Source organism: Triticum aestivum, chromosome 5B (genome assembly GCF_018294505.1).
Source record: "Triticum aestivum cultivar Chinese Spring chromosome 5B, IWGSC CS RefSeq v2.1, whole genome shotgun sequence".
NCBI classification, from domain to species: Eukaryota; Viridiplantae; Streptophyta; class Magnoliopsida; order Poales; family Poaceae; genus Triticum; species Triticum aestivum.
Window position 1 is genome coordinate 375213895 of NC_057807.1, and position 10432 is coordinate 375224326.

Here is a 10432-nt window from a genome sequence, read left to right on the forward strand (position 1 = left end):
TGCGGGAGATTGACGATGGAGAGGGAGGACGGGGAGGACGGGGAGAGATCTGATGGTTAGGGACAAAGAGATCTGACGGCTCAGGGGACCAGATCTGACGGCTAAGGCTCGACCGGCCCAACTGTTGGGCCGGTGCGCCGGCGCAGATCGCTGGCCCTCGATTTAGGCCGATCAAAAGCAATCGCACGACGCCACCCGCAAACAAAAACGGATCGTGTGCGTAACAGCATCCATACAAGACTTGACTTGGAAGGCCGGAGCGAGAGGAGACTACCCCACAAGGAAGACTCCACCCTAGTCACAGGTCGTAATGATGGAGGAGCCACCGGTGCCCTTTGCTCACGCGGCGGCACCGATCGGCGAAGGCACTCCGGCCACGATTGCGACCGCAGCAGGAACAGCAAGGCGCGCGGGGCGATCCCGCGATCGCCGCAAGCGCCGGAGGATCGCCGAGGAGAGCGGCGGCTGGGCGTCGCTCCCCGGCGACTTGGTCCGCCTCGTCGCCGAGCGGGTGCGGCTCGACGGGGACGTGATCGACTACATCTCTCTCCGCGCGGCCTGCTCCGGCTGGCGCGCCAGCACGGACTTCCCGCGCAGCCCGCAGGAGCAGTACCATTACTTCCGCCCTGGCGGCTGGGTCGCGCTCTGCGACGGCGACCAGACGCGCCCGGACGACGCACTCCAGATCGCCTTCTTCAAGCTCAGCACGGGACGGCGCCTCCGCGCCCGCTTCCCGACGAAACTCAGGGGCTACAGGATCGTCTCCTTCAGCGGCGGCCTCCTCGTCCTGGTCCACAAGCGCGACTCCATTGTTCGCTTGCTCCACCCCTTCACCAGGAGCTACCTCGATCTCCCGCCCATGGCCCCGACCTTTCGCATCGTCGTAGGCGTGAAAGACAAAAAAGAGTGTTTCCTCCGCATGAACGCCGCCATCTGCACGAGCACCGCGACCCCCGACACCTCTGTCGACGTCGTGGCCTGGTTCCCGGGGGAAAAGGCGATGCTCTGGGCCAAGCCTGGGGATGCCAGCTGGAACGCCATCTACCTCGACGTCCAGCTCCAGAGCGTCCTCGCCTTCCGTGGCCGCCTCTACGCCACCGCTCGGGACTCGGCAAACATCCTTCAGGTCTACCCTCAGAGCAATATCTTTCCGGTGGATACTCCTATCCCCGACGAGCTCGGCCCTCCGTTGTCGTGCCGATCCTTCCTCGTCGAGTCCAACGACCGCATGCCGCTCGCTGCTCGCCACCATGTCGCGCTCCCCAACATACACACGGCCGTCAAGATCTTCGACGTGGATCTCGACCGCCGGCAGCTGACCCCGCTGGGCAACATTGGCGATCGCGCGCTGTTCCTCGGTAAGGACAGATGCCTGTCCGTCTCGGCCAAACACCTGCCGTCCATCAGAGGAAACTCTGTTTACACATCTGAAGGTTGTGTCGAGTTATACTCTCTCAGCAGTGACTGCCCCGAGAGTTATTATTTGTATTCGAAGACGTTGTGCTCCACGCGGCCCTTCACCATTGCGGACCATCTCATCACGTACTGCAACCATCTCGAGTGGTAAGCATACCCTGTACTCTACTACCCCTTGTACTAGCTAGGATCACGACTTCAAGATCGAGCCTAGTTTTTATCCAGTCAAAAAAAGATCGAGCCCTAATCTGTTTTCTATTCCCTCTCTTGTTTACTGTAGGGCGAGAGGGCTCATGTTTCATGAGTATCCGTGTGGAGTATATGCTTCCAAGGAACTAAACGAGAAAGTCAAGAAGCAAGATTCACAGCTGCGCATTCCAACTCCCAAGAAGACGAGCAACCCATCTGCAAATTTTATACAGTATCTATAATGTAAGAAGTGAGGCCAAATTAAGGGTACTTTTATACATCTACAACTAGTAGTATGAAGCAATGACTATATCGTAGTTATACTAACCATTGGTTGTCTTGGGTCAATCATTAATTTTCAACTGTTATATGAGCATTGTAGCCACTAGTGACGAGCAAATTATATGAGCTGATTGATGAGTTTTGCGGGCCAAAGCGGGATGCCCCGTGCATTGCACCCAGCAACCACCAAGGCGCCGGCTATCAACATGGAGGCACCGACCAATGTCTAATGCAGCTCATCGGCTCCATGGCCGCTAATATCTTTTTCTTTTAGATGGAACACATCGATTCCATTTACAGGGTAAGTAGAGCCTATGGACATGATGCATGCTCCGAGCACCACCTTATTACGATCCCTCGGGCTAAAAGTTACTACAAGTGAACTGAAGGTGAATGAAATAAAAGCCTTCGGATCTCTAAACAAGACACCATTAGACGATCAACCGTACTCACTATTCCTCAAGGCCATCACCGACGACTGCCGAGAGTGGTTGCATCTCAATTCTCAACCAACATATTCACCATACCCCCATTCAGCAGTAGCATGCACGGAGACATGCCTATGCTTCGCCCCATGCATGGAGGCATGAGAGGGCACTAACTTTGCTTTGAAGGCTCGAATGATGAAGCCCAAAATCATTTCTCTTTCTCCTAGCAGCAAAAGGTCCTTGAAAGTTTAATTTCTGTAACAGAATTACTTTGCGTACGACAGTATCACCTCCTGTGTTTACAATGATACAATGGGTTTGTGAGGATGTTGCATCAAGGTGCAATTAACGCCTGATGATGGTCTGGTCCATGTGTTCACTAGTGTTGCTCTTGGTTGTTTATCAGGGCAGGAAATGCTTGAACTCGTCAGTCCACCTTAGCACATTGAAAACAATGTTGTCTAAAGTTCCGCTGCCCTCACCAACATGTAGTGTTGAGGTGAAGTTTTTCTCCCCTCATTTTTATTTTGTTTGCATTTGCTTTTACCTTTTTTTCTAGCTTTCCATTTCCTTTGTTCTATGTTTCTTTTCTAGGTTTATTTGCCCATTGTCTTCTTATGTGTGTGTATACTTTTTTTTTACTTTAATGTAATTTATTAGTTTGTTTTCCATGTGTTTCCATCATCCATTGCTAGTTTTCTAAGTTGTTTTTGAAAAAATAAACATATTTTTTAAACAACATTGTGTTCATATAGTGAACTATCATTGTTTCATCATCATAAAATAAAAAGGATTATCATCACTAGTAAATCCATTATGTTGTTCTGGGTGAACATATTTTTCCTTAAAGTGTGATCTTTTCCAATGCACATCATCATTTTGAAAAATAACAATTGCGGGTAGTTTTATAAACCATGCTTGTCACAAGACATCGTTGTGATATACAATTACAATTTTCATGAATTGCATGAATATTTATTTGATATACAGGGACAATCAGCAAATGGTTGATTGTGTTAGTTGGGCCTCAAAGAATTTAGAATTAGCATTAGTTGCACAATAAATATGCATGCCAATAAACTCATATTGATTGGTTAATTTCCCATTATATCCCCTATCATATTTCAAATGTGTAAATGTTCATCATGTTGTGGCCTCTACACATTGCTCCACCTCACGTGTTCTTTGAATCCCGTCCTACTCATTGTCGCTATGGCAAGTAGCATGTCGATCATTCTTGTTCTAGGCTTCCTAGAAGATTGACGGGAACGTTTGGTTCCTGGGTGTATATACACCCTATATGGAAAAATAAATTAGCAATTCAACAAAAAGTCAAAAAATCTGAATATATTTTTGAAATAAACTGACCTTCTATTATACTTGTGAGAAAAATTTCAGAAAGATAAAATCACTCTGTGACTCCTTTTCAAAAAATACAATTTTTTGGTCAAAATAGTGTGAATAATGACCTATAATAACAAATATTTTTTGTCTTTTTTGCCCAAAGGTCAATGTTGGTTTTTTTCATGAGAATTTATATACTAGTGCAAAACAAAGTCAAGTTTAATCTAAAAATACTTTTGAACTATTTTGACTTTTCGTTGAATTATTAAAAAATATCCACATATAGGGTATAGATACAACTAGGAACCAAGGTGTATTCCCCCCTAGAAGATGTCCTAATGTTGGTGGAATATTTACTACTCGCAGAACTCCAATGGATGAAAGTAGATAGAGGTAAACAACAATATTCTTCTCTATGTTATTGAGAGGGGTTGGCCCTATTTATATGGTAGATAAGACTTGACCGACAAGCCGGTAAATCTATCCAAATTCTTATACGATCTCTAAACTAACTAGTCGATGGATAACAGGTCAATATTCCTGTACTACCCCTTGTTGGTACGGAGGGATGGAGGAGGCTAGGTTAGCCGAAAGATGGTTATAGGTTTAAGGACACAAGGTGACCCTGCTTTTTCAGGGTAAGAAGGGGTAGAGAAAATGCCTCGAGCTGAGGTCCGAGTACCGAGCACTGCAGCGCTGAAGTATGAGCCCCGTGGACTAGCGATTGCTTCTCCACGAGGCTCATACCAGGCGCTGAAGTATGTAACTGATGTCATACTCCCAGGAAAAGCTCAAACGACCTTCAACAAAAGGGTACCTGTACTCGAAACCGACACAGGTGGGTAGGTAGAGAATACCTAGGGAATCGAAATCTTAGATGGATCTAAAGGTTATTTAGATTTCTTTACTATATTTAGTACAATTGTTATGTGACACATGCTTTTTTTATGGGGAAACTACGTCCTCGAGCTCGAGGTCGGAATTTCTTCATAATAGTACTCCTACTAACTTCGGCTTTAGTAATAAATAAATTCGCTTTGTCGAAATTCCTATAATGAGTAGCATTTGCGGCTGCCGAATAAACCAACTTTAAGATGGGATAAGATGCTCGATAGGCGAAAGTGCGTTTCTGCTCCTGAGCTCAAATGAGCTTGGTGAAAAAAATTAAAAAAAACCATTTTTTTTGGGAAAAACATTGACAAAAGTTCTATGTTCTAGCACTGAATTTGTTTTTTTGCCACGCCTTACAGGAATGTGATTCCATGACGAATTTTTGCATGCACTTAAATTTTTTGTCATGTTTCTTCCAAAAATAATTTGGAATTTTTTATTTTTTTTTGAATTTACTGTTTCACCCGAGCTCAAATGAGCTCGGGAGCAGAAACTCTGTGTCCCTCGGTAGGGCATGAGGTTCAGTATCATAACAATTTCCTCGTAGTAACACCAGCGAATCTCGTTAAGAACTTTTTGTGCGTTGAAAACAGACATAGGGATACATTTTTGTGCTTTGAAAACTCTCTCGAACTTAAGTAGATGATCGGTTGGAACTTTCCTTGCGAGTTTCCTTAGCCCACTTTTCTTCTTCTTTATTCTAGGGATATACTTTACTAGTTTGAAACTTGTCATAAATAAGGTTATTCCCCGCCTTTACTTTATTTTCAATCTTTTTTTCTTCTTAATCTTTCTATTCAGAATTCAGTTAACGACGAGATTTAGTATCCTTTCTTGCATTTTGATAACTCGTGAAATGCCGAGTAGGCACGAATTCCCCCAATTTGCGACCTACCATAGGATTTGTTATGTAAATAGGTATATGTTCCTTTCCATTATGAATCGCGATTGTATGGCCAACCATTATGGGCAGAATGCTAGATGCCTGGGACCATGTTACTATTGTTTCTTTCTCTTCCTTCTTATTGACATTTTCTATCTTTGCCAATAAATGATGAGCTACAAAAGGATTCGTTTTTTTCGTGTCACAGCTGATTACTCTATTTTTCCTTTTTAAAGAGTGGCATTCTATGTCTAATATCTCGATCGAAGTATGGAAGAATAAGTAGAATAATGATCAATAGAGAAAAAACTCTTCCCTAGCAAAGTTTCACGACAAAATGACTTTCATGGCATTTTGAACGAATAAAACAAAACCGACACTATATTAAGCTTACTATTCATACAGTTTGTAGTTGAAATATTATCTTTTTTGCCAACAATACCGCAGAAGTCATTTTATCACGAAACTTTACACATTGGCGATACACTAGACAATGCTTGTTCCTTACAAAGTTTTACATTTTTTTTCTGCCTATTCTTTACTTTTTTTGGGTTAATCGGGTGCGCCTACACCAGGTTCCAAAAATCCACAACGGGAAGTTTTCATGCTACTTCCTCCGTTCTAAAATAGATGACCCAATTTTGTACTAAAGTTAGTATATAGTTGAGTCATCTATTTTGAAACGGAGGGAGTAAATGCTAATCGTGGTTGGAACAATCTGAATTCTCATCTACCATTGGTACCGATGGAAGGTGCTAGGTCTTGTGTGTCGCCACTCTTGTATGGCGGCGCGGAGTGCGTGGTTGGGCATGAGCTCCTCGGTGGGAAGCTTGAGGTTGGTCATCGGGGACGTGTCATGTCCGCTCCCCAGCCACTCCTTCATCGCCTCCGCTTCGTAGGTGAACCCGTCGCCGGCGATCTGCGGATCCCTCATCACCTCCTGCGAGCGCACATCAGTTATTCATCACCGCGCATCATTTCGGAAAGCCGCGCGCATGTAAATGATCGAATGCGCATGTGCATACCTTGAGTATCGGGCAGAGGAAGTAGGACGGAGCGCCGCCGTTGTCGGACGCCGTCGACGCCGAGAGCGACGACCACGTCCTCCCCGGCGTGGCGTCCGTCGCGGCCTCCAGCACGCTCAGCGCCTCATCCAGAAGCTCGGCCGGGCGACGTGGCCCTCCGGTTTCGACCGCGTCGCAGCATTTCAGCCCGAGGAGCGCAACCTCCGTGGCGCGCTCCATCGGCCACCCTCCGGCACTCGCGTCGACCACCTCGTGCCAGGGCGTGCTCCCGTCGGCGGCCTTCTGCGCCGCCTTTTTCGCCGCGAACGCCGGCATGCCCGTGACCAGGCGGAGGAGGACCACGCCCAGCGCATGCACGTCGCACTGCGGGGTCAGCTCCCCCGTCGCCAGGTACCGCGGCTCCACATACGCCAGCGCCACGCTGCCGGGGAGCTGTGGCGGCTCCACGAGACCAGGCATGCCGAGGCCCGCGAGCTTGCTGGAGGAGCACCACTCGTCCTCCAGAAGGATATTCGCTGGCCGGACGTCGCCATGCACTGTTGCCGTCGAGTGGAGGTAGGCCAGGGCTGAACAGGTTCGGTACGCGACGCCGCACCGTGCGTGCCACGGCAGTGGCGGCGCCTCTCCCCCAAGACGGTCCTCTAAGCTCCCGCCGGGCACGAGCTCATGCACCACGGCGCGCGCCTCCGGGCACGCGCCGACGAGCGCGACAATGTTTGGGTGCCTCGCCCTGGCGATGGCGTCCACTGCACGACCGAACCGCGCCTCGTTGACGGCGACGTCGGCGCAGATCACCTTGACGGCGACGCTCATGCCGCGGAGGCTCCCTTTGTACACGCGGCCGCGGCTGCCGGCACCGGGGCCTCCTATCATGGCAGACTCGTGGAAACGATCTGTCGCCTCCTCCAGCTCCGACAAACCAAGCCGCAAGCAACTCACACTTTGATCACCATCGTCCACCGCAGGCATGGATTCTTCGTCAGCTGCAGGCCCTTCTCCTCGGCGCTCCCGCCTGAGCGCGTCGAGGACAGAGCACGACTCCGACATCCTGACATCGAGCTCGCTCATCACGCGCCCTGAGTCGGTGATCTGGAGCTCAAGCTCGGCGCTGCGCTCATCAACCTCCCGTATCTTCACGAGAATGGCGTCGAGTTCCCGCCTTTCCTGCTCCAAGGCCGCGCGCTCCCTCGCCAGGCTCTCCTCCATCTCCTTCCGGCGTCTCGCCTCGCCATGGCAGGAGCTCTCTGCGTCCCTCGCCTGCACCCAATCAAAATCAGATGATAGTCGAGAATCTAACTCGTTGATCGAAGCAAAGCAATCGTACCTACTGTATTCAGAAACTTACCATCATGGACGCGTCGGCCAGGTCACGGTCGGCCTTCTGCCGCCGGCGAGCCTCTTCGTACGCCTCGTGCCTGAGGCTCCCGGCCTCCATAATCGCGTCTTTGAGCTTCTCGTACAAAGCATCTTCCATGTCGCCAGCCTCTTCCTGACAAAACCATCATACAAGAACAGTTTATACCACGCCGACATGATCACACGATCGTAGCACATAAATTTTTAAAATTTCAGTAAATTGTTTTTCTAGGAAATTTCACCACATTGTTGTTCAGATTAAAAAAAAATCTTCGTTTGAAATGCCTGCACATACCGAACCATCGTGCGAAGGCGTCGGCGGGTCTTCTTCGACATCTTGCAGTAACTGCACGACAGCTGACAACCCACCTTCGGCGGCTCCCTCATGACCGAAATCCTCGAGGCTGTGATCCGTGGCATTGTCACTGTCGTCCCTGCTCGGAGTCCGGCGGACGGACGCCTCCACCATCGGATCGGGCGAGTCGTGGTGCATCCCAAACAGCTCGCCGTCACCGTCCCCGTGGGGCGTTAGGCGCGGCGGCGACGATTTCGATCTCGAGTAGTCGGAAGCGACCGATCTGGGGCTGCTGCTAGCCGTGGATGGCTCTCCTCTGTTCAGCTCCTCACTGACCTCCCTGAGTGAAGGCCAGATAGATGGCATTAACAACATGAAATGTGCCAGTTAATTTACTAAGTATACTTTCTATTAAAACCCATCCGATGATTTGTGGTATTATTACTGATTTTGGTCTGTTCTGTTAGTCGGTCCTCTCTCTATCAAACAGCATTTTTCTAGGCAAACTCTATGTGAAGCAGTGGACTGAAAGGCATCAAGATGTTAAGACATATATATGTACCTAGTGCAGATGAGGTTTCCTTTGCAGACGAACCAGATCCTGCAGGAGGGGTTGGCCTTCCGCTGCACTGTCACTGCCTTCTTAGACTTCGGCGCCCGCAACTTCCTAACATCCACACACCATATCCATCACAATCACAATACAATGTATCGATCTAGCTAGGAAATACTAATAACTTGTATCGATCATCTCTGCATCCACACGCACACGCACACTGACACTAGAGGTAGCAGAAATGCTGAATTTCTCATCATGCTACGTGTGAAGTGTGAACCTACCGCAGGACAAAGAGAGTGGTAGGTAGGTGGGCGGGTACCTGGTGTATCCCCTGTCAGCGGCGGCGCCCATGACGAGCTCGGCGACGCCATGGTCGTCGATGAGCTGGACCAGGCCCCTCGCGGCGTCGTCCCCCGACACGATGACCTTGCGCGCGTGGACCTGCTCCGATCGAATGCGACCGTTCAGCTCAGCGTCTCGGCCGTGGCGGGGATCAGAATGAGGATCGCCTCATCATCAGAAGAAACGAAGGGAGGAGGACTGGAGGAGTTGGTGTGGACGAAGGAAGGAAGGAAGGAAGGAAGGAAGGAAGGAACGAACCCGTTGACTTGTGCAGATGTCGATGAGGACGTCGAGGGCTTTGCTGGCCCTTTCCTCCTCCAGCTTGCTGTACGCGGCCACCTCGTGCTCCGCAAGTTGGCTCACTGGGACCCACGCCCCCACTGCGATCAAACAAGCGGCAAGGTCGTCGTCAGCCCGTACGTGCGCCCGGCGATGCCACACACGAGATTCCTCGTCGACGCACAAAAAGTGTAAGAAACAAAAAAGGTACTGTACTAACAAAGTGACCTAGAGTTTCATGAAGCGAACAGGAGACAACTAAAATGGTCAGAAGAGAAATTGACCTCCTAAAAAACTCTAGCAGTACGTGTAATTTTTCAGTGCAGGGAGTTTTGAGCTTTTGATTGGAGCTTGAGCGCACTGCGCTTGGCGAAATGAAGATAATATAGTACGGTAATTTGGGAGGAGAGGTAAACAGGTCGTGTGCTTACTCATGTTGATGCGGTGCGGCGGGCGGTGGACGTGGGCGAGGACGAGGCGGTGGCGGCTCCGGGGGAAGTTGGCCAGCACCCACCGCAGGTTGGCCCTCCACTCCCTCCCCGCCTCCTTCCCCACCGCGCAGTACACTTGCACCTCCGCCGCGGCCGCTCCCCCTCCGCGCTCCTCCTCCCCGTCCTCATCATCCTCGCCGCTGCGACCAACGCCGCCTGCCTCCGCCATAATGATCCTCCTTGCTTGATCGGTCGATGAGCTGCTCACTTGATCGATCTTCCTTCTCTGGGCGGGAGCGATGATACGGATACGACGCGGGAGAGGGAGAGGGACACCGAGGTAGGCTAGTTTCTACATCTTCCTGGAGTACGACTGGAACTAGTTACTTTGCTGCCTGCACCTAAAAGCCAAAGGTAGCTGCAGGAGGAAGAGGAGACAAGAGAGACGAGGACAACACCCATCGGAAGCAGTTGGACGACGGTCGCGCCTCTGGCAGGCGGGCCCGCATGGAGGGATATTCCGGGCACCTTTATCTCGGGGCTAGCTAAGCTAGCTGGACTCTGGGTAGGTGGATCATGTTGACCAGACCTGCTCCTCACCAGCAGCCCGGCGCTGCTTAGGTTTGAACTCGCCTTGCACCCATTCCAAACTGTGCAACAAGGGCCAAACGTCGCTACACCGTACACACATGCATCTCCAAGTTTTGACAAG

The 10432-nt window shown here is 50.0% G+C and overlaps 2 protein-coding genes across 2 annotated transcripts; one reads left to right on the forward strand and one right to left on the reverse strand.

Moving 5' to 3' along the window:
* Positions 1-222: 222 nt before the first annotated feature.
* On the forward strand, positions 223-1932 carry LOC123116151 (uncharacterized). The gene is made up of 2 exons (XM_044537150.1): positions 223-1563; positions 1697-1932. The coding sequence occupies exons 1-2, from the start codon at positions 311-313 to the stop codon at positions 1845-1847; spliced, it is 1404 nt and encodes a 467-aa protein (XP_044393085.1). The 5' UTR covers positions 223-310; the 3' UTR covers positions 1848-1932.
* Positions 1933-5886: 3954 nt separating this feature from the next.
* LOC123111927 (U-box domain-containing protein 33) lies at positions 5887-10196 on the reverse strand. Its single transcript, XM_044532810.1, has 8 exons — positions 9721-10196; positions 9269-9390; positions 8988-9109; positions 8672-8776; positions 8110-8449; positions 7804-7947; positions 6459-7715; positions 5887-6373 (listed from the first exon to the last, which is right to left on the reverse strand). Exons 1-8 carry the CDS (start codon positions 9947-9949, stop codon positions 6164-6166), a joined length of 2529 nt encoding a protein of 842 aa, XP_044388745.1. The 5' UTR covers positions 9950-10196; the 3' UTR covers positions 5887-6163.
* Positions 10197-10432: the final 236 nt, after the last annotated feature.

Coding starts and splice junctions, on each gene's coding strand:
- LOC123116151 (XM_044537150.1), top strand. CDS start 311: ATGATGGAGGAGCCACCGGTGCCCTTTGCTCACGCGGCGGCACCGATC. Junction 1,564..1,696: donor TACTGCAACCATCTCGAGTG/GTAAGCATACCC, acceptor TGTTTACTGTAG/GGCGAGAGGGCTCATGTTTC.
- LOC123111927 (XM_044532810.1), bottom strand. CDS start 9,949: ATGGCGGAGGCAGGCGGCGTTGGTCGCAGCGGCGAGGATGATGAGGAC. Junction 9,391..9,720: donor GCCGCACCGCATCAACATGA/GTAAGCACACGA, acceptor GTTTGATCGCAG/TGGGGGCGTGGGTCCCAGTG. Junction 8,777..8,987: donor GCTGACAGGGGATACACCAG/GTACCCGCCCAC, acceptor TGTGGATGTTAG/GAAGTTGCGGGCGCCGAAGT.